Here is a 24,117-nt window from a genome sequence, read left to right as displayed (position 1 = left end):
GTTTTTATCTCTACTAACCGAGTAGCGACGTGTCGTTGCCATGCAGCTGCGCCTTGTTGACGGTTTCAAACTTGATCCACGTGCTCGCTTCTGTTTACACTGCTGCGTGCTGACGTCACCGCGGACCCCACCCCGCACGGCGAGCTGCCTGGCAACATGAGAGGGAGAACAGGAAGGTCTGCAGCAGGCAAGTGAGCAACCTGCAGGCTCTGGACATAAAACTACCAGAAACAACTCTTCGGCCGGACAATGGAGGATGCAGAGAAAGGTAACGACTTGCTTAATTGTTTAACCGTGCCGGTGTCGTAGACCGATAATGTTTTCAATCTGCTTTTATGTCACATGAAAGTTAGCAAACTAGCTAACTTTGCGCAGCGACTGAACTTTGTCCGTTGAGAACATATGCTACTTTTAAAACTCGAATAAAGTGCCGTTTTGTGATAGAGACAGCCAGGTTTGGGGTAGAAAATTAATATTTGGGATACGCTAACATAGTGTCAAAAAAGTTTGAACTAAAATAAGACGGAAGTTCAATATTGCAGAGCATGTGTTCAAATGCTACTTCAGTAACACACAAACGAGGAAGTTCTCATTTTGATGAGTCGGGTTTGAGGTTGTATGCAGATGTGAGAATCTAGTTAAGTTGTAGCCTTTTGACAGCTTACTTTTTGACGTTTGCTTAGTGTCCCCCACCACACAAGCAGGCCACACCGTCTACATTTCTGGCCTTTTTTTTAAACAGAACATTGAGAGCACAAGTTTTGTTTAAAAGTAACACACCCCTCCTCTTTATCAGTGTGTATTAAGAGGAGCTGTCAGGTTTGTAGGTGAGGTCAAACAGGCCTTAGCACACACACGTGGGACTCATAGACTGTAAAAAAAAACTGTGGGACTGCAAAGTAGCCTATCTTAATATCACATATAAGAGTATATGAGGGTATGTATTCTATGTTTCCTTTCCTACACCTACCTGGACATTTCCAATCCTGCTAGGCAGCCATCTGCTCTCTCATTCCAACACACAGTCTCTTGTCCTTACCCAGGGTTGTGACAGCTGCTTCCCAGGGAAGTGTGTGTGTTTTTGCAGCATTACAAGAAAAGTGACTCACATACAATGCTTGTATATGAGACAGTGTATTTAGTTCAGTTTAGTTTATCAAAACATAGACATTTATTTGTTCAAGGGGATGCCAGGTATTAAGGGCATAGCTCTGACCGTATTATTCCCCTACAGCAAATACACCCTCCTCGTTTCAGAAATATAATTTCCTGTTGTCTGCATATGATTTTTTTTGCCCCAAGGTGAAAAGTAATTTGAAAGGGAAATGTACAGTACATGTTCTACACTGACATAGGGTCAGAACTTTGGATTTGTCAATTATTAATATTATGATAGTCTGACAATTTTATAAATGTAAACCATTTCAGTTACTGGAGTTGGACACAGTAATTGAAATGCTTTGCAATTGCCCTGCACTGAATGCAAAATTTACGAAACATAAGATAACTTCTGAATATATATGATAATATTGTTTCATTTGCTTGAGAGGAATATTACACCCATGGTATTCTTAAGAAAATAATTTCTTAGTCAGAGTTCGTGAGGGGCAGCTTGTCTTGTGACCATGGTTCCTCTTTGGAAGTGCAGTTTACGGTTTTTCCTTCTCCACATTACACTATTTTCCAATGTGAGTCTGCAACTGATGCACCAACAGTTCAGGCTGTAAATACCCCCCCCCCCCCATAGCGCTGGAAACACAGTTAGAAAAATGATGAATGCCGGACTTCACTTCAGGACATACTTTTCAGTTGTACTGCTGGCTAGTATTAATCAAAATCACAGTACTTATTTTGCTTCCTTCATGGTCTAGTATAGCCAGAAGTACATTTTCATCCTTCCTAGTTGTCGGCGTTTCCATTTAAATATCAACATAGGAACTAATGAGTTCTGTTCTCTTTTCATTTCCACACTGTCATGACAAAAGGCAGTGAATTCCTTTACACAGTCACACCTGCACCGGTATCTGAGGTAGCTGTGTCCTGTAGCCATCAGTAACTTCAGTGTCAGATGTGAGTGTCAACCTACACAGTCAGCAGTAACAGCACTTTGAAGAACATCATTACACATCTTCACTTTTTTAATGAGTTTGTTTAATTTAGTCCAGTTGGTGTTTATGTCTATGGATATTCTCATTCATCCAGGTCATCGTTCTTTTCTGGGAAAATTGAATCGTAGGCAACTGGACTCCAACTAGCCGGATTAGTAAGACTTGTTGCGTACGAACTGATGAAGCCCCTTGGATAAGAGGCGAAACGTCTTCCCAGACAAATTCAAGTCCAGTTGCCTACGATTCAGTTTGCCCAGAAAAAAAAACAGTTGGTGTTTAGTGTCACTCCACCATATCCTAATATTTCAGCTGAACAATACAGATGAAAGGAGGAGGAGGCATGTTTTAGCAATAGGGAGGCTGGTGTTGTTACTAGTGCTTCTTTTTAAGGAGTTGTCAGAGGAGTGGAGCCTGCTTTATTCTGATTGTACGTGTATGTGCGCACGTGTTTGTGTAGATGATCATTTTGATAACAAACAGCTCTTTCTTTGTGCTTCATTATTTCCATGCAGTTGAATGGAGTTTCCAATTGTGACTTTAGTGCACATCTGTTCTTGCTTGACTGGCGATTTCTTTGCTCCAGTGGTTCTTACTTTTCAGTGGAACTGTAAGCTCTCTTTGGGGACTATATAGTGTACAAACATGATTTATTTGTTAGTCTTTGTTGTATTTGAATATTTGTTTCCATCCAAAGTGTCCATTTATTGCATTTTTAAGAGAATTGTGTGGAAGTTATTCCGTAACAAATGCCGGTAACACTGGATCAAGAGTGTTTTGGTAAATGATCGTATTTACTCTAAATTCCCCTGAAATACTCCAAATATTTCATACCAGAAATTACAGTAAGTTAGATAAAGCTTGACAAATCAGCTATGCCTGATCTGTAACTTTTAACTGTTAAATGTTGCTGTTCTGCTTTCTTGACAGACTCTTATGAATTTGGCTCAAAACAGATGTTCAAAAAATGTGACAGTCAGGCCCACCAGTCTTGTTTTTCAACTCCACCGTCTAATGAGATTGATCATGAGCAGTGGCCAACATTTTTGCCTTATTAGATTTCAATGAGACACAACTAGATGCTTTCAGCTGTCACAGACAACATCCCCCAGCTATGTACTGTATGTACAGCTGACTTGTTCAAGTTAAGACGTTTGTTTTTACTAGAACAAAATAATACTTTGGCAGAAATTCAGTAGGCGTAAATGTTTCACTTAGAGATTAGACTTGTAATCTTATCACAAATCAAGATATGAGAATAACACAGTATGAAATGGCAAAAGGTAAAAGGTATTTTAACTGTCTGATCTAATTATAATAAATAGTGCAATGTTTGGTCATGACTACAGCTGCACATTGTCAAATTTCTGTGCTAACAATATTTGTTTGTCTAGATTTGTTATGTGATACATGAAGGATACTAATGTAATGTTAAATACTAATGTTTTCCAAAATCATTACTGGTATGGAGTGGGGTCTGAGACTTATTTCCAAAAGGCAGCCTCAGACTTTCGGACATTGCTGTACATATTTGTCAACACACATGGCTGCCATGTTAATTGAAAGCAGCTCTTAAAAGGTTTCATGCAGACGTTTTATTTAACTTTATTGTCTGAAGAATAAGCTGGCTCCAAAGCAGAATTTCATGTTTCACACACTGCACACAGTATGCTCAGAGTGAGGAGATGTAGATTACAATGCTGTGTGTCATGTTTGTTTAAAATATTTATCTTCTATATTTACAGTTTTATATATTTTTTAAAACTCAAATAAGACAGCGGAAATTGAATCGCACAGTGCTTCTTCGTGGAGAATTTTTCATTCACCTGTGAGATTTGGCCCGGCTGAGCTCTCACCTCAACTCCCAACATGACACTGTGGAGAGAAACGTAGGGCCTCTCTGTCAAATGAAATGAAACACAGTGAGTGTAGAAATCAGACCTTATTCCCTTCCAGCATTGATCTGTAATTCAGACTCTTTCTCTCAGAGATGCACCAGGCGTTGATAAAGGAGAGCTACAAGTACTGCGGTGCTGCGAGCCTGACCACTGACTCCAGAGAGACGGGAATTTCTGTCCCCATGTTCCACATCCCTCCATTGTTGTGTTGCACACGTTGCTGTATGGTTTTAGGGTCCTCCTCCTTTTTATGAGGCATCTGCTGTGTGCCCCTCAAAGTGACGGTGGCCTCCGAAGACAAATAAACTTGTTTACCACAAAGTATTTCAGGAGCATGGAGCGATGAGGTGAAGATCGAAACAATTTTAAGATATTACGATACTCCTTGTTCTTTCCTTCTGCCTTCTTCATTGGTTCGTTGGTTTATTTATGAACACGAAACTCACGAAACACGTTCTCTCGCTGGCTGGATATTGGGATTTTCCGTTCGGGCTGCCATAACATGGCGGCACAAGATAGTGACACTCTCTAAAGCAGTGGTTCTCAAACTTTTTTCGTCATTCCCCACTTTTAACAAGTGGGGATTTTCAAGCCCCACTTCCCCCCGTCGCCCCAACCACAATTACTTCAAATTTATTGAACTTACTAGCACCAAGTATATCAGTCATATTTTATGAGTCAAAATCAAAATCATGAAATAACACAAAGTTCAAAAAGAGAAAATAAAAGTGCAGATCAAAAACGAAAAGTAAAAGTAGGCTACAGTAGTCAAATAATGAAACAGTGTTTCATTTGCAATCTGTGCAAAAAACAAAAACATGAACAAGTGAACTTTCCCTGCATTAGTGGCTGCAATGTGCCTGTTTTGCACTGCACATCCTCGGGGTTGCAGGCTTGAAACTGCCTCAAGTCATGCTCAATGTTGAGCTGAGAAGTGTGTGTGTGTGTGTGTGTGTGTGTGTGTGTGTGTGTGTGTGTGTGCGTGCGTGTTTTCATCTCTCTCGAGTCTGAAATAAGCTATAAAACGCACACAAATATGATCGCATTTGTCAATCGCTGTGTTTTATTTTGAAAAGTGCTTTATTTTGACAATTGACCGGATTCTCTCGTTGTTTCGTGTGTGACTTCCTGCCAAGATTGACGCGGCTCGCGGGCAAAATTGACCAGATGCCGAACCGATTGCTGCAGGGCGCGAGTCGCTTCTGGTCTGAACTACACAACCGGTACTTGAGCACCGAAGGGAAGCGGTCTCTGTTCCGCGCTATTCGCGGTGCTTCGGCGTCCGGTGTGAACCATAGACTGTAAAAAGAATGGACGTAGCGTCCGTGACGTCACCCATTGGTTTTGGGGAGTCGTTTTTGTGACTCAAATATGGCGGCCTGAACAGCACCATGTTGGATTGGCCGGCCGAGAACCCGCCCACTGGCCTCGAAGCAGCTGTCCACGGAGCTGCTCGGACCTGTCGCTCAACGTTTCCGCGCCCTAATTGGCCAGAGTTTTAACCTAATAACAGTAAAACGGCAGAGTTTTAAAAAAATTCACCCCCCTCAGAGTGTGTGTGGGGGTAGAAACTATTGATTGAGACGAAAAAACGTTCTGACACCAGGCTTTTAACATGTTTACTGAGGATGTAAAGTCGGCGATTTTAACATGGGGGTCGATGGGGAATGCTCCCTTCTGACACCAGTCCCCAGAGGAAGCCGAAGGGATTGCAGTTTTTTGAACGCGGAAGTGAGCTTCACTTCTCAGACCGACAACTGCCCCCTTGGTGTGAACCCAGCAGCCTGCTACCAGAGCCAGTCTCTATTAGAAATTCTCTGCTGCTGCTGCTGCTGCTGCTGCTACCTTGTTGTCCCGCTGCAAATGTTGGCCCGCTGCAATTAACATCCTGACGTCAATCATTGTTTTTGCACTTTAGTTCCAGGTTACATTTTTTCTCCCGGTCTCCTAATGCTTTTTAATAATTTTAGCTATTCATTATTACTTTGTTTGTGTGTGGCTGTTTTGTTTAGAGTGAATTATCTTTGTTGTCAATAGCATTTACAGTAAGATAGGCATGAAATTTAAAATTCCCTCCCGTTTGTCGCTCCCCACCTGTCATGTCTCCGTGCCCCACACTTTGAGAAGCACTGCTCTAAAGCAAGACCATACGTGTATATATAAAATTATAATTATAGGGCTACGAAAACCAAACAAATTTTATTTTATAGCGATTATACACTTATACAAATATATTCATGGGTAGTATATTCAGATTTTGACAATTAACCTTGACAATTATTAGACACTGAACCTTTAAATTTGGTACACGTGGTTTTACTTGGGCTCAAAACAATTATGACAAATATTTCACACTAATTTCACATTATGTTCACATATCGTAAGATTCTGAATACTGAATACTACTGGAGGACAACTGTGAGGTGGTTATTCTAGTTATGTAATTAAAAGAGAACCATGTTGACACACTCAGCCACGACGTGACAGTTGGGGGACTGTGAGGGAAACTCTTATCACTAAGGAAACAAGCTTCTTCCTCAAGATCAGAGTCCTTTATACTTTTGGTGCAAGTCTGCAGAGTCAAAGTTTTGAGAAAGTCACCAGTCACCATCTTTAAACTAAGCTAAGCAGTAGGCAGTATAGGCAGTGGTCTTGTATTTATTGTACAAACATGAGAACAATATTAACTTATTGAATTCTTGGCAATACAACCAATAAGGGTATTTCCCAAAGTGTCAGACCATTGCTTAGTTGTTATTTAAACGTCACAGAGTAGATAGGAGCACATGTGTGACATAACAGAGGTTGAATATGTAGATGTGAGATGAGGACATGATACTGAGGTGAAGCCACCCTTTGCCTTTGGTCTCTCAGTTTTCCCATGATGCACACATCATGGCAACTGTATGGGCACGCGCGTTGGATCCAGTCATCCATGTCTCATGATTCTTGTTTTAGGCTAATCATGTGACAGGGTACGCCATGAATAGGAAGGTAATTGATCTCATGCTGTTCTTCATTAACCACTTGAAAATGGCTGTTTGTTCCTGGTCTGAGTGGACAGGAGCCAAGGGTTGGGTTTTGTGTTCTTATCTGTTTTGGTTAATAAATCAAATTTATCAAACAATCCAATCCAAGAGCACGCTGAAATCTGAGTTTTGATCAGAGATTATTTTTAAAGCAAATTCTTAAAAGACTTAAAAGGAATTCTTTGATTAACATATTATATTACCATGTGATAATCTCCCCAATTTAAGCATACCAGTGTCTCTCATGAATGAGTAGCCCCTTTCACACGGTGGGTCGTAATTCATCTCATGGTTAATTAACATTTGGCCATTTTCCTGTTTCATCTGAGATCAGTTAAGACTCAGAAGAAGAACAGTTTAAGCCTTTTACAACAAAGAGGGACTTGGATCTTGATGTTGTAGACTCTCAGTAGCCATTATGTTGTACAAGTGTAAAGTTTCTGAACAAAAATGAATCTTGTGAGTGAGAGAAGCTGTTAAGGATTTAGGCCCATTTTAGTGCATGTGTGTATGATAGAATAGAAAATACTTAATTAATCCCTCGGAAATTCAGATCGTACAGCAGTTTACATAACAATGATATGATATAAATAATGATATAAAAAGTAACAAAAGGCATTGTGCATTTTGATGGCAGCATAAATTAAGGATTTCCCTCTAGTACTTAGTTTGCAATTTGCTGGGGTGACTTTGCTGAATGAAAGCACAGTGCGATAGCTCCTGATTCTACATATCATGCAGTACGGTTACATTAATTAGCTATGCATGACCCACAGCCTCACACATTCATTGTACAGGGCTGTCACATGCACAGTAGCAGGGCTTGGTGCCCGATTCATTTCATCATGACCTGTCTGTCACTCTAAACATCATAGTGTTTCTATTATTATACACTGCTGTTATAAATACCACTAAAACACATTTAAAACACGTGCCATTTGCAGGATAATTTTGTCATGAACATTAAAACTCAAAAGCGGTTTCTTAGTCATGTGTTCTTTGAATGATTCACTGAAATATCTGAGAATGTCAAATGAGTCTTGTGTTTTTCAGTTTGGTCCGGTTGGTGTGGACATGATCTTCCTTAAACCTTCAACAGTCTGCACGAGTGTGAATTTAAATGTTGTGCACACATTTGAAACAGGTTTTCTCACCTGCAGCAACATCCTAATATCACTGGATGGCTGAAGGTTGCAAATAACTAATTTTATAGTTAATGAATTGTGTGTTGACGTGCAAAGTTGAATTGCACTTGTGCAGATCGTCGTTATTTCCATCAATCTGTGTATAAAATGAGTAACTCTTCATGTACTTCAGAGAAGGTAGAGCTACAGGAGAAACTTGAATCTCCACCTCTTCTCTTTGATGTAGTCGATTGTGGAATCTTTCCTGCTGTGCTTCAAGGCTTCAAGGCTGGTGTGCTATCTGCCTCTCAGTGCAAGGTATTTCCTACAGAAGATCATATAAACATACTCGTCTGGCTCCAGCAACAGAGGAATGTTGGCTGAGGAGGCCTGAGCTCAGTGTACAGACTGAACATGGTCCATCCACATTAGTTTTAAAAATCAAGTTGTGAATATTTTGTTACAGACATGAACTGGTGTAGCTACTTTCTCTTTTGACATTTCAGTTATTGTTTGGGAGGACTACCTCCTTCTTGTAGCAATGTGGACTGAGTTGAAGAGTCTGACCTTGAAAGTCAAACGTTGTGGTACATGACCACTGAGTTTGTGTACAACGATTTGTGGGTCTTTTCTTTCTCATCCTTACCACTTTGTTTTCAGAGTTTGTTGGTCACCAGATCAAACTACGCATCTGACTTTCAGTGGTTCCTATACTCACAATAGTTAACATACAATAATCCCAGTTGCGTGGTTTCTCTTTTCTATCTCCTCATTCAGAGCTTTTAAGCCTTTTGTGGACATCTAGTCATAACAGTTGCCACCAGGTTCCTTTTCCATTTCACTGCAGCCTTGAGAGTATCAGCAGGTGCTTGCTCACACACATTGGCATGCCGGTATCTATTGACAGTCTAAGAATGTCCATGAATGTTAAGTGGCAGTTTTAACTGTTTCAGTGTGACATGAAAACTCCTTTCATATGATTTACACAAGAACTATACTGCATTTCATATAGACCAGTGAAGTACCTTAAAGCTTGCACCTTAGTAGGATGAATGCTCCTGTTACCAAGCGATGATGGTAAAATGATTAAGTGAAAACCAATATTTGGTGTTTTGTCTTTGTCTGTTATGACATTAAGCCATTGGCATGTTGTCAGGGCAAGCGAGTTAAGTTTTGGAGCTATTAAAACTAAATAAAACCAGAGACGTTAACTATATTATTGATTGTATCTACAGTTTCTGTTATTTGCGTGGGTGTGGCTGTGTCCCATTGACAAAGATTTAGGCAGGAGGAGCAGCATTTGTTGGTCATCATGTGTGTTGGATAATCCTGGCATCTCTCATGGGTGCATAGCTACACACACAAGTGTGTTTGTCAAACTGCCATTGACTCAGGGTCCACAGTTCTGACATCAGATATGATACTGAATATTATCATGGTCTTTTCTTCCTCAGGGGGTTAGCAGTAGGTGTAGCAAGTAAATGAGCAAATACTGGGACAATCACAATGGTCAGCACATGTGATAACAAGAAGTTACTATGCATTGTAGAACAAAGAAAGCTTACACAGCCATATTTATTCTGTTTACACACGATGCGTTTCCTCTATTCTGCTTTTGATATGTTGACCGTCAGTATCAATGAATAATCTGACACAAGAGTGCAGCCAGATGGATGAAACTGTGATAGGATTTTGTTTGATTACTCTTGAAAATCTATTTCTGACTTATTGATAAAGAAAATCATCAGTTGCAGGCCTTGTATGAACACACAAAGACACGCAGTGACGCGTGTACATGTCTTTCTACCACACAGAGCACTTTCCCTCAAACAGACAACAGTGAGTGTTGCCTCTGGCGTCCTCTCCCATCTATTCTAGCTGACTAGCATTACTGCTGCTCCAAGATGGACTGGCCTCTCTGGATTAGCGCTTTGCTGTAATCTGGGACACTGCAGATTATGCTTTCCATCTAATGCCCCCCTCCCCACACACACACACACACACACACACACACACACACACACACACTCACTCACTCTCTCTCTCACACACATGCATCATGTGACCAGCACACACAAATGGGACCTCTTTTATTTCCTACTGGGATGACAGGCTTGATGACGGAAATTGAGTGAAGGAGGGAGGAAGGGAAGGGAGTGCATTGACAGAGAGACCTGAGAGTATTGAAACTGGAGTATCACGCAATGTCACGGCCGCACTAGCTTTGCTAACAGTCAGTGGCTAGCATCTGAGCACGGCACTGATTGGATGTCTGAAAGGAAGGTGGGAGTGTGTGTGTAGCAACAGTGTGGGTACCTGCTGCAACAGCTGCTTGACGGCCGGGACAGGTAACTTATTAACAGCAAGTTAAGAAGCAGAGGGTTTACAGCACGTGGGCCTGCTGCAGAAATGGAAACTAGAAAACCGGCTCCCTCTGACCTCCTGACCACCTGAAAGCTGATACAGAACCTCCTTCTACATACGTACACGCACTTGGACGTGGAGCGTGTGTCTCTCTCGTCCGGGGACGCTGTAAACAAGGAAACACAGACAAGACAGACAGACAGCCAGCCAGCACGCGCCTGGATCACATGCAGACAATCAGCACTTGGCTGGTTTCACTTAGGTAGTGGCGGTGGCAGGGAGGTGGTAGTCGCGCCGACCAGCAGCAGCACACGACAACAACAAGAAGCCGTAAACATGGAGCCTCTGGAGGAATACCACTCTCCGTTCGACTTTGAACAAGGAGTCAACACCAGCTACCTCTACCTCTCCCCAGCCTACAGCGACACGCCGCCCAGCTCGCCAGCTGTCAAAGCCAGAGGTATCAACAAGGAGGAAAGGGAGAGGCTGGGTGGAGGATGTCAGGGTGTGTGTGTGTGTGTGTGTGAGAGTGTGTGTGTAACTGTGTGCTAGACAGAGACAAAACATGGGTTTGGTTCATTGGACGGGAAGAATTTGGGGGAACACAAACTGGAAGGGGGAGGGGACAAGTGATAATTGGTTGTGGTGTGTATGACAGCAGCTTTTGCCAATTTATCAGTTAACTTTCATTTAGGTTGGTCAATTTTTTTCCCATTACCATTTAGAAAATGATCATATTGGTAGATGAGATTCAATTAAATGCTGCTGTGGTTGTGATTATTCCATTGCTGCACTGCTTGAATCACCAAATGTTTTTGGCCATTTACAGGTTTGCACTGTAGTTAATGCATTCTAAAAAATGAATGACTCATTGTAAATTCACATGTATCTTCATATCACATCATCACTTCATTTTTCTGTTGAAAAAGTCAAGACTAGACTTTACTGTATCTCAGGGTCACATGTTAGCTCATGTTGGAGTCTCTTCATCAGACTGTCTTGGCCCTTTTTGCTCTTTTGTCTCTCAATTTGAACAAAGTTTGATCCAATAATAAAACCCAGAGCAGCACATCAGAGGCAACTTAATTATCATGTTGGACTGAGGAGAGCCAGAAAAGTCCTCGTAACAATTCTTGTGTGACTTTCCGTCTGTGCAGAGCGCTTTTGTGACTTTTGTCAGGTCACATCAGAAAATGAAAGAGCTTGTTTTACTGTTTTGTTACGTTGTGTTGAGGTTTCAGTGAGGGAGATTGGATTATGGATATGTCTATATTTAGCATTCGTGGCATTCCGGCCATGTTTTTATTTTTACCCTAATGTAATTGTTGCTCTTCACAAAGAAGTGATATCAGCATCCAGACTGAAGAAAGAAGTCTATCAACTTCACATTTCTCTCTGCTGTTTGTAGATGGCAAAACTAATTATGATGCAGTTACCAGGTGATTATGCTATCTAGTGCAGTAGACCTTAACAAAAGCAGGGCGTTTCTTTTGACCTCACAAAAACAAATAAGTGCTGGGAGTCTGGCAGGTCAGTTAAAATGCAGCCCTCGTCAGACATGCTTCAGATTTAAACCTCGCTCTGTTAACTCGTCATACATTTGACGACTACACAGGCTTAAAGCTGTCGTGGGGCAGAACATGGTTAAAAGGAAATGAGCTCAGAGGGGAAGGTCGGTGATGTGAGTGGATGTTCAGTTTGGTGCGGCAGGCCAAACTTCTCTCTTTCTCACTCCCTTTGTTGTTGTTGTTTTTTTTTTTTTTAACTCTCTCTTGCTTTTAGCAGGTAGTGATGGAAATCAAGCTCTGCGGCTACGATAACTCACACGGAACAACCTCCACACTCACACTCATACAGATCTCACATCTCTGCCCGGGGCTACAAAACACAGAAATTTACACAGCAGATATCTCAGCTCTGAACCTGTTCTCTCACCCAAAGGTAGTGTTGCTCTTTCACTGTTATTACAAAACTCTAAGTTGGATGCAAATTAGATAGAAACACAGACCTGGAGCAGTATTATATAGAACATCATGACAAAGGATCATAGTTTTATTTCATATGGAGAGAGATAAGACATTTTAGCCGTTATAAGGGAAGTGTCCATTACACAATTCTCTCTCTGTAAGCAGGTGTGTGTCTGTATATTCTGTGTGTGAGTGTGTGTGGCACTGCTGTGTCACCAGTAATTGGAAGAGAGGGCAAATGTAAGACAAGACTGAGAGATAGATGAGGCGAAAAGTGCTTGAGGGCAGATGAAGTGAAACATTTGAACAGTGGGGGTGGTTTCAGGGCTGAGGACTGAAAGGAGAGTTTCCTCTGTGTTTCTTCTCACCTAATTACTGGAATGCCCGCCTCTTTTTCCTCTGTTAAATTGTTGATCACAGATTTCTCACTCCAGTATATTTGGACATAAGTATTTGTCCTTAAGATCTGCTGTTTTTATTCTTGTGGTTTTTAATTAATGTAAAAGGTGAATATAGGCAGCTCTCAGCTCATGATGAGACGTTACTTCATCAGCTGCTCTCCAGACGGTTTTGTGGAAACTCCAGTGTAGACTTCGTGGGTGTTCACATCAGCAGGTTCTTGTGAATTTTTTAGTCTCTCTGCCTTCACTAACCCCTGTCTCAGCTAAAATGCTTGTTTTTTTTAAGTACTGGGAGTACTGGTTTGTGACGTGGAAGAGAGGATGGGTGCCAAGTGTGTGGAATGAGGTGGGAGGGAGAGGATACAGGGTTTGTTGAAAAATGAAATTCAGCAGTCACAGATCATACAAGAACCTTTTAGTCCTTCAGAATAGATTTAAAAGTGATTTTTCTTTTGATTAAATTGTGTTTAAACATCCTCAACGTGAAATAAAGCCAAATACCTACACTTACATGCCGGCTATCATTTTTTGTTTCTGCTGACCTCCAGTGGTTTAACTTGTCACTTTGCTACATTGATGTAGAGGTGTGCTACAGGGTGTGTCGGTCAGTACAGAGTGACATCACAGCAGGGCGTGGTCACGGTGCAACGGATTTGAAACAATGAGGCGGCCGCCTTCAACCTGGAAATAATGGATTCGGTCAATGATGCTGATGTTTCCAAACAGGACAAATCTGTGAAGACGTAGCTCTGAACTGTCAACAATAAAATACACTAAATATCTCATAGAAATTCAGTACATATTTGAATATTTTCTCAACAAACTAGTAGGCTAGTTGGTACAGGATTTGTGGGTCGAAGTGCCAGTCTTTTTTTTTTTACTATCATATCATCACTAAATGACCTTTACAGGGCCTTTGTTTTCATGAATTCTACTCTCAGACCCGTTTCATATCTTTTCTCAGTTCACATCAAAGTTGTGTTTCCGTTCCTGCAGAGATAAAAGCATTGTGTATACACCACAAACTTATTCCCTACCAGTTTCTCTTTGTCTCCCTCCCCCTATATTGTTTTATTCAGCTCTTGGGGTTTTCCTTTGTCCTTTTCCCTTTTAAAGCTCTCTTCCATTTTTGTCTTTGTTTCTCTATTTTGACTTTTACTCTGAAACGCAAGGAAAGATGAAATGAAAAGAAAAATTACCTCAGAGACAGTTGGAGGCTGCTGATTCCAGTGCAAAACATTCTCACCCACTGTTGTCCTTTTGACTGACAGATCCTAACAACCCCTCTGCTCTTGTGCTCTCATGCTGTCTGAGCCCAGGATGTCTCCATCTAGAAAAAGGTTCTTTGTATTATTGATGCACTGCTGCTCCTACTGGGCACAGCTCTGCCAGAGACAGAAACATCAAAGACAAGTGTGTACACACTGACTCTATACTGTAAATGTGTGTGCAGTGAAAATACGACCGTGTGTCAGAGGGGGAAGACGTTCCTGCGCTGCTGCTGTACATTAAGAATGAAAGCTTGTGAATTGGATCATGTAAAAGCTTCTGCTCTTTGGTTCACCCATCATTAAACAACATCATTTCATAGTCCAACACTGACAACTTTAACATATTCCCCAAGCTTCTTCCAGGATGTCTTCATCCTCAACCTCCAGAGGAATAGCATGACAGCTTAAGTTTTACGACCAACAGCAGCCCCCCCCTCTCATGCTTCTGTTGTCACATAGAAAAACCATGGAAACTAGGGATGGGGGAAAAAATTGATACAGCATAGTATCACAATATTTTGCATGGAAATATTGTATCATTATATGGAGACCAAGTATCGATCTGAACAGACTAAGAACTGAAGTTCTATCTTATTAGAAAAAAACTGATGTTAAAGCAGAAGTAAGCGATCCGGTCGTTTTGGCTAACTTCCTGTCAGCGGATGGAGTTAGCAGTCCCCGCCCTCGTCCCTACGTCACCACATTCACGCGCATCGTCCTCAGTCTATGCAACTGTTCCCTTGGCTGCACACACAGAGAGGACCGCCCCTTTATGCCGTTCTCTCTCCTCATTGGATAAAGGTTGTAGGATACAAGGAAAGTTTTCTACTCGGCTTACAGCAGAGCAGAGTGACTGACAGACCCGTGTTTCAGACCAGACACTCTATGTGAGTGATTGCTGTCGGAAGATATAACTATTTAAGACTTATATTAACACAAACATTCCACTTACTTCTGCTTTAACAAAGTTTTCCTTTGGAGACATAATTCGCAGTTAAAAAAGCTAATAAATCGCACCATTGCAATAAAATCATATCAAGACATGGGTATCATGATAATATCATATCGCAGGGTCTCTGGGGATTCCCACCCTAATGGAAACCCACTTGTGAATGTGTACTTAAAGAAAAAAAACTTCACTTCAGATATGTCTTTTTTTTTTCCTCCCAGATTTCCAGCAGCATCCGGACTCAGTCCCGGAGGTGGGAGAAGATGCTGTGACGTCTGTCAGTCCCTCTTCCCCTCCACCTGTCTTGACGGAGGAGGAGCGGCAGGAGCTGCAGGAAGAGCTGGACAAGGTCAGGAAGGATCAGGGATTAAACCCGCCGTAGTTCAGAGTCAAGGTCAAGTGTTGGACATGAGTAGTTAAACTGAGCTTTACTTGCATATAGTGGAGGAGGGTTAGAATTACTACAGTACTGTGTGTATGCACCACATGGATTGTGTTTTTTCTGTCAGGGCTTCAGGGACTTTTCCATTCAAATAAGGCCAAGCTGTCAGGAAGCAGTGCTCTTGACATGTTTTACCCTCCCATATGTGATCCAATCATTTAGTTTGCTTCCTTTATTGAGATTTGTTGAAGGATAAGCAGGCAGGTTATTGTATATTATACCACATGTCAACAAATCCCATGAAAACACTCTGCAATCTGCAATATATCAGTCTGTGTTTTAGTATCTTATGTCTCTCGCACTCTGCCTCAAGCCCATCAGTTTAAAACAGGTAAAAGATATATTAATGACTAGCATACACAACTTAAGTCAGCACCATAAAAAACAGGGAAATAGTGCTATGTTTGAGGTCAAAGAATATATTGCAAGATTTATCCTTTAATTTAGGAAAAGGGGTTAATGTACAGTCAACATTTTGAATACAGCTAATTTCAAATTTTATGTGTGTGTATATTTGTGTGTGTCCAGGTAGAGGACGAGATCCGAACTCTGACCCAGGTGCTGGCAGCCAAAGAGAAGCAGCTGGCGGACATAAAGAGGAAGCTGGGCATCACACCTCTCAACGAGCTGAAGCAGAACATCACCAAAACCTGGCAGGAGGTCACCACCTCCACTGCGTAAGCCCTCAGCCTCCACAGTCTGACCATGCAGCGCAAAATAGTTCACTCATTACATAAGACGCCCCCCTGTCAAGCTTTTGTCAGTTGATTTGAGCTTATGACACACATGATCAGACAGAAACCTCGTGACCCACAGCTTCATATCCACCAGCATGTGCACGATGGCTCTTTGCTTGTTTGATTATTAGATTTTTTTTGTGTGTGTGTGTCTGAGTGGCCCTGACAGGGTTAACCCTCAGCTGCACTCACAAGAAGGTACTTTCTCATCTGAACAAGGAGGAAAAAGATGTCAGTGCTCCTGACAGGCTGTCTGTGGCCTGGGTGAAACTCCTACTGCTTTCACACCACAGGAAATGAGCAGCATTGTGATGCTTTCAGGCTTTTTTAAAATGAAAAAGACACAAAGGTTTAGTTCTGACCTTGATGCGTGTCTCCAGTCTTTGATCTCTCAGTCTCTTTTCATCGCTCTCATATCCTCTCCTTTTCCTGCACGTCACTTCTGTCTCATTCTCTCCGTCTCCCCTTCTCTCTCTCTCTCTCTCTCTTTCAGCTACAGGAGGACATCTGAAACGCTCTCTCAGGCGGGGCTGAAGGCCACAGCAGCTTTTTCCAACGTGGGCTCCGCCATCAGCCGGAAGCTGGAGGATGTCAGGTGAGAGTCCCTCATCAGTGGGGCTGCATACAGTACAAAAAAACATGTTTCTTTGCAGCACTAGGGGTCCGAGAAAGCAAAGTATCTGTTGTTCATCTGTCTCTGAACAGTTTCTCAGATGTAGCTCATAACTCATTCATGTCCATTTCATAACCTGCAGCGTTCCTGTGTGTGCCATCAGCGGTGCATTTGGATTTGTGCAGAACCAGTTCAATAATACCTACCAATATTAATTTCAGTATTCAGATGAGGGATTTTGAACTGAAAGGAATAGTTTGATATTACTGAAAGTATATCAAATTGTTTGTCTAACAATTGAGAATTTAAATGTTCATTATGATATTACATTTCACAACCACCAGGTTTACCAAAACCATGTAATATGTATTATTTATAATTATTGTAATATGCACGCACTGTTGTTAATATTTCATGGTCAAATAGGCTTTAAAACCAACAACAGATTGTTCTGTTTAAGATATAGTCCCCCCCCCCACCCCTACCACCCACCCACCCCACCCCCAAAGATCCTAATCCATCTTCTCCCCTGTCATCCTTCTTCTCTGGATTACTGAGCTGCAAACAAGATTATTAGGCCCCTCAAAGCTGCAGTGTGCTGAGAAATGCAGCCTCACGGATGAGCTGCAACACAGTTGAGGAGGGGGTTGGTTGATTGGTGGGGCGTGGGGGTGGGTTGGTCTGACAGGGGTCAAAGGGGTAGCGCGTGTGCTTATGTGTATGCACATAGTGGACTGTGTGTGTGTGTGTTCGATGACGAGATATTCAACTATAATGCAAAGGATTAGCACACACCCACTGCGTTAATACACAATCGATCTTAATAGGATAAAGCAGGATTTATAGGATTTATACACTTGGTAGAAATACTTGCTCTTTTAACATATAGCAGAACAAATGAGGGTTTGTAGTGTTTGTTATGCTTGCAAATGTGTGCTCGTCTTTCTCTGTTGATTCTGTGTAAAACTGTCTTTACTCTGCTAAGACCATCACTAATGCCCCCTTTCTTTTCCATAATGCTGTCGGATAGCATGCGCTCATTACAACACTCTGCTAGTATGCCTGTCATGAGGTAAGGAGACTAAAGCTAGTTTGTGTTAGTGTGACGGGAACACAGTAGAGCCCTCCAAGCTACGGATGTACAATCAAATACGAAAGAGGCAAAGGCTGCACAGTGTTTGTTGTCCTCCTGTAGAAAAGTAGAAGTTGTTTTGCTTCAGCTCTGTAAGCTTCATGTTGTAGAATACAGAGAATAAAGAGTGTGTAGCTTAAGGATAGCAAGAGCAACGAGCCACTTTCATTGAAGATGCAGCTTTAATAATCTCTCAGAGTCAAACTTCAGTTTTGTCAAGCTCACAGAGGTGTCGCAAAAAAAGATATTGTGGAAAATACTGAGGTAAAATTCAGCATGGATTAGCTGAGTTTCGAAACGCCCACTCGCAGTAACGGCTCTTCTGGTTGGTTTTCTGCCAAAGAAACCTGACTGGTTTAGAAGTGTAACTGTCCGTCCACTAATTCCTGTCAGATTTTCAGCTTAATTTCTGTAGATTGTAGTGATTTTGATGAGGTAAAGGTCTGGCTGTGAGAGATTAGCACTGTAACTGGAGATTATCTTCATTATTCATTAATCCTCTAACTATTTACTAGACTAATCTCTTACATAATTGAACATTTGGTGTGTAAACGAAAAAAAAAACAATGGTATCAAAGACACATTCAATAGTAAAAGAAAATCTTTATGAATTTACCATTACTGAAATATTTTGGCTCTATTTAAGAATGAAGTTAGTTAGCACAAACCAATGATGTACTGTAATATCACAAGACGTGGACATCAATCTCTGTTTCTCTGAACTTCTCTAGAAATGTGGATTTGTGTAGTCACATACTGTGATAAATCAAACTCAACTTCTGAGATGCTGAAAGCCGATCTTTGGAGGAAATGTGCCGACCGTTTTCTCGTCTCGTCTCTTTCATTCTGCTTTCTCTTGATTCTGTTTTGATGAAATCAACACCTCCTAACACCTTTTCAGTAGAACACAATAGAATGAGGCCAGTTTAGAAAATCCCACATTGTCAGTGCAGAGTATCAGATAACGTGACCTCTAAAGGAGTGATCACAGTGAGCGTCCTTGCTTCCTTGCTCCCCTTTTTTTGGGTTGAATTTTAAAGAGAGTTTTTGTTGTTGTTGTTGTTGTACATTTTAACTTCCAGTGTTGCTCTGTCTGTGATCTCGTCACTGACTTTCATCTTTTATCTTTGCATATCACAGGAATGCACCAACTTTCAAATCATTTGAGGAGAAAGTGGAGACTTTGAAGGTATTATCATTATGTCCTTTTTTGCAATGTACTTTATTCTTATTTTATGGCGCTTTTCTACGAGCCCCTAGTACCTGCTACCTGGTACTTTTTTGGTAACGCCTCAGCCCCGGTTCCAAGCGAGCCGAGGCAATACTAAAACGTGATGTCAGCCGACTGCCTTCCACTGATTGGCCAGAGCGACGTCAAACACGAGAATCAAACCCGCAACTTTGAAAAACACACCAGCAACAGTACTGAGACTCTTGTTATTCTGTCACCTGAGTTAAATGACTGCTGTGTGGAAAACCACGCTGCGGTCCGTAATCGAGGTGCAGACGAGTGAGTTTGGAGCTGACGAGAGGATCGAAAAAAGAGAGCGAGACGACGCAGCCGACGCAGCCGTCGCCGCCGTGATACGACGACCCGGTCCCCACTGAGGGGCAGGGTCTTCCATTCAAGAAGTCAGTTAATGTTAGCTGCTATACGCGACCAGCCATACTCCTGAATATAGTCAGGTTGTGCTTAACTGCTCATAAATCAAACGTAAATCTAGTCTTAAATTGATTAAATTACAAGTTACATGGTAAAGACCTGTGCTTTTGTGTTTTTTTCCCTTTGAGTTTTTCTTTTTTTTTCTTTTTTACATATTCTCCCTGTTTTATTAAATGTTTTGTGTGTAAATTACAAAACACAAAAACAACTACTATTGTTTTCCTCCTCTCCTTCAGACCAAGATGACTCCATCACCTTCCACCTCTGAGCCCGGTGACCAGGAACCCAGCGGCCAAACCAGCGAGTCTTTGCTCAGCGAGCCAGAGGCCTCCCCCACCCAGGAGACACCGATGCACTGAGACTCGCCTCACCCCCCACCCCAACCCCCACCCACTCCCCACCCCTCCCCACTTGACTCCCTAACCCCAGAGCCATCAACACTCACCCCTTAAAGTCCTTGTGCCAGTCTCCTTTTTATTGGAAACAAATGACTTACCCCCACCGTCTTTGTGATCTAATTGTCTGGTCTTTATTGTCTGACACGTGCGCTCGCTAGTTAACTGGTGTGGAAACTGAAAGCATGGGATGGGTGCAGGCATGTGGTCTCGTGCCACTCGTATATTTTTCAGTCCATTCTGGCTCGCTATGGGAGAAATACTCCCTGCTCCACTCCTTATTTTCCGCCTTTATCTAACCAGAGAAGCTCAGATGCCAAATGTTCTCCTTTTTTTTTTTTTTTTTTTTAACACATTTTCACATTTTGTTTGTTTGAGTGTAGAAAATACAACAATATCTAAGGAATTACACTTACAAACTTGATTAGAGAAGGATTTACACTTTAAAATATACTTTGAAGTTGTTGGCTTGTTGCTTCTGCATGGCCCTTTATTATGATATGTTGGATTTATGACTTTAAGCACTTGTTTTGTGCCACCATTTTGGGGCTGTTCTTGGTTTACTGTGGGTTACCTTTATGGGGCCAACAAGATTTTCTTGACTGTATTCATCTTAGGACACCACACAATCATAAAGTAGTCTAACACTGTGTTCACATTATGAATGTATGCCGTGTGTGTCATAGAAGTACAACTGTGTGTGTGATGTCACCCGCAGGATTGAACTACCACTGAGCTACCAACAAAACTCCAATGGCTTTTCAAATACATTTCGGGATTAAAGAAAGGTGTCCCATTTATTCCCCTGACAAAAAAAAAAATCTCTACGTTTAGATAGTTAACAGGAAAACAGCCAAGATCATGAGAACAGAGACAGAGCAAACACACAGTCAAGGTTCAGCCTTGACCCGAGGTGAGAGTGAAATAAATGTCTCTCCTCCAGAGCCAGTATCAATATTTAAACACTTGTCCATTGTTTCAGAGCGGGATCTAACATTTGGCCTCCCTCAGCACACCACTGGGTGTTATTCTGTACACTGACACAGGGTCATAATATAGTAGAGAAGTTTACACCCAATCATGTACACCTTTTTTCCATTCCTGTTATTTTGTTTTGAGAAGCTTAATTACATTAAATGAACAAAACCTGCTGACCTGCTGAAATCTATCAATCTATCTTTTGATAGTCTTGGTAAAACACAGGATATAAATATATATATATATATATATATATATATATATATATATATATATATATATATAGCCTATATACAAACAGTATCTGCTAAAAAAAACGCTGCTTTCATACCAAACCCTTTTTTTCTAAGTGTTACAAGGTTATATCAATGATACATCAATCACAATTGTCCTGAGTTTGCATTACAATCCCACCTTGTTTCATATGATTATATCTGAGAAAATATAAAACTACTGAAGTGTTGCCCTCACCTGACACTATAAGCTGGTTGCATAGAGCTACTAATGAAGGTTAAAATAAAACTTGAAGGGCAAACAGAGCCAAAATGTTGGACAACTGGCATGTGGATCAGCTCTCCCAACAGCAGTCCTACTAACCATTAGTGATGCAAATCTCCAAACACTGACTGTGGGTCAGTGTTGTGTTTGCAGAAGTCGGGTTTTAACACCTTGTGTCGTCATGAAATGTCATGACCCAGATCACTGCGAAACTTCAATATAGCCTTTAATATCTCAGTCATGGGGATTTTTTATCTGTAAGTAGTCATGCATACAATATAACACACACACGTACACTTACTTGTTGGGTTCTTAATTTGAATAGTGGATTAAATACATTTTCGCAGAATAAAAATACCTCTGAAGTACCCTGACTCTGTGTTATCTGACTCTGTGTTTGATGCGGGGTGAAACTGGCAGTTCTGCTTTACTGCGAGGGGTTTTTCTCAGGTGCAACATACCACTGTGTGGTTCATTATAGGGGAGGATGTGACATTTGCAAAGTGTCCTATATGGGAATTACCCCTCAGGCTGTTTTCAAGAGCGGTGTGCTGAATGACTGGTTTAATCTGCAACCGGGTGGGGGACAAATACAAAGCTCCCATAACTGCACTGTCAGATCTGAACACAAGAGGGCAGCCTAGATCATAAACTGGACACGACAGCTGTTTCTCTCAATATAAAGACTGAACTGACTCATAGTTTAGACCTGGTGCTGTTATATTACAGCAGATCTTTCTAAAGGAGTCGTCAGCCAAGAGGAGCTACAAGTCCAGTTCCTGACGGAGTGAAGGTTCCAACATAAACACAACATTTTCAGCCAGAGTTTACACAGTCTGGGTTATTTCACATGAGGAATCTCATGTTGTGTTGTGTTATCTTTTCTCTACTCTACTTGCTGCTCTGAAATGAGCTGGGCTGCAATAAGGTGATGTTTTGTTGCTTCTGTGAAGCAATGTCGATCCAAAGCACCACACCCCGACAGTCCTGATGGAGCAGATTAGTAGAGCTTTTCAGTTTTTGGCTTTGAATGTTGCTTATTTAGTCATGAAAAAATGATATTAATAACAAAAGAGAAACATTTAAGCTTTAAGATGCAAGTTCACATCGGTTTTAACTCTGTAAAACATTTTAAAAGCAGAGTTTGGAGCCTGTAGGGAAGCACCAACGTCTTGTTTCAAGAGGTGTTTAAATTTAGATTTTACTATAATAACTTAATCGTTGTCATGTAGGAAAAAAAATGTTGTTTTCATAGAGGGTTGGGGTTAGACAAATAAAACATAAAAACAGCTCAACTTCTACAACTACAGTTTCTTTCAACATCCTGAACAACATTATTAGGACCAATGTTTCTTTTATTTATTTATGAATTGCATCCCTACTGGCCTAAAATGAAGCTCTACTTAAATTTACTTTGATCCTGTTTTCCTACATGAGCTAATCTCTAATAAAGAACAGTCCCCACTCTGGAAAGCATTAGAGAGACAGAGTAGGAGGAAGTATTCAAGGACGACACTGTAGAAAAATAGTCTTATTCAAGTAACCTTGTGTTTAAAATCTTGTTTAGTTAGTATTTAGTATTATCAGTGTTATATAGTTCTATGCAATATTATTGGGTTATAATTAATGATTCATTGCTGTGTTATGCATTATTTTACTGTTGTAGCTGATAAAGCACCTCCAGCTACTGTAACAATGAATCATGTTTTATAAACTGACCTATTTTTTTATTGAAAGGTCTGAACAATAAAAGTGACTGTAGTTATTATGTCAAGTGTAATGCAGTAAAATGTACAACGCTATTACGTCATTACGTACTGTACTTGAGTAGATCTAGTAACTAACTAACATTTGTACTTTGTGAGTGTTGTTTTGACAATAAATGTTGATTCCAGCGTTGTTCTTTGCACTCAGCGGAGATGAGAAAAGACACAGTGACAGCAGTTAACAAACAGCTGCCAAAAAATCTTTATTCAGTTATAACCAGATGCCTCCAGAGTGCTCCAGTCGCACAGATCACTCTGGAGGAGGTCTAAACTGTACACCAAGTCAAACAACAACAGCACCAGAACGCAATTTGTCAGTAAACACCATTTACAACAAGAACAATGGCAGTTTTCTACACACAGAGATCAGATTAAAAAAAAAAAAAAAACTGGTACAGGAGTTAACAGTCAGTGTGCATCGATTTTTCTTCTTGGAGAAAAATCATCATATATTCATAGAATTCATTTGATAATATCGTGGAAAAGAATATAACAAAAACATCATTGGTGCAATAGAGTACACTGTGACAGAGCAGATATTGCAAGTGCTTTGTGTGTGTGTTGTGTTGACTTGTTTTACCATTTATAGAAACTCAGTGTTTGACACTGACAACTGTTTGTGTGTGTTGTGATGAAGCAGGCCTAGTTTTAAATGTGCAGAAAGAGAACATTCAGTTCAAACATGGCTTTGTATGTGAGAGCTCAGAAGGCAAAAAACAAACAAACAAACGAACAAAAACCTTCAGAAATTGTCCAAAATGACTTGCCATCCCTGCATTAGTGAA

The 24,117-nt window shown here is 41.0% G+C and overlaps 1 protein-coding gene across 2 annotated transcripts; it reads left to right on the top strand.

Moving 5' to 3' along the window:
* The first annotated feature begins 150 nt into the window (after positions 1–150).
* On the top strand, positions 151–20,364 carry tpd52 (tumor protein D52). 2 transcript variants are annotated; one of them, XM_083981588.1, is made up of 6 exons: positions 151–268; positions 15,330–15,457; positions 16,079–16,227; positions 16,781–16,882; positions 19,173–19,221; positions 19,932–20,364. In XM_083981588.1, the coding sequence occupies exons 1-6, from the start codon at positions 250–252 to the stop codon at positions 20,052–20,054; spliced, it is 570 nt and encodes a 189-aa protein (XP_083837714.1). In that variant the 5' UTR covers positions 151–249; the 3' UTR covers positions 20,055–20,364. The 2 variants fall into 2 exon arrangements, with proteins under 2 accessions (XP_083837714.1, XP_083837715.1); XM_083981589.1 differs by lacking the exon at positions 151–268 and adding an exon at positions 10,463–10,980.
* Positions 20,365–24,117: the final 3,753 nt, after the last annotated feature.

The sequence above is a fragment of the Trachurus trachurus genome (assembly GCF_905171665.1).
Source record: "Trachurus trachurus genome assembly, chromosome: 11".
In the NCBI taxonomy this organism is placed as follows: domain Eukaryota; kingdom Metazoa; phylum Chordata; class Actinopteri; order Carangiformes; family Carangidae; genus Trachurus; species Trachurus trachurus.
The sequence above is the reverse complement of the archived record's forward strand: the minus strand, read 5'-3'. Positions and strand labels throughout refer to the sequence as shown.

Coding starts and splice junctions, on each gene's coding strand:
- tpd52 (XM_083981589.1), top strand. CDS start 10,857: ATGGAGCCTCTGGAGGAATACCACTCTCCGTTCGACTTTGAACAAGGA. Junction 15,458..16,078: donor TGCAGGAAGAGCTGGACAAG/GTCAGGAAGGAT, acceptor GTGTGTGTCCAG/GTAGAGGACGAGATCCGAAC. Junction 19,222..19,931: donor AGAAAGTGGAGACTTTGAAG/GTATTATCATTA, acceptor CCTCTCCTTCAG/ACCAAGATGACTCCATCACC.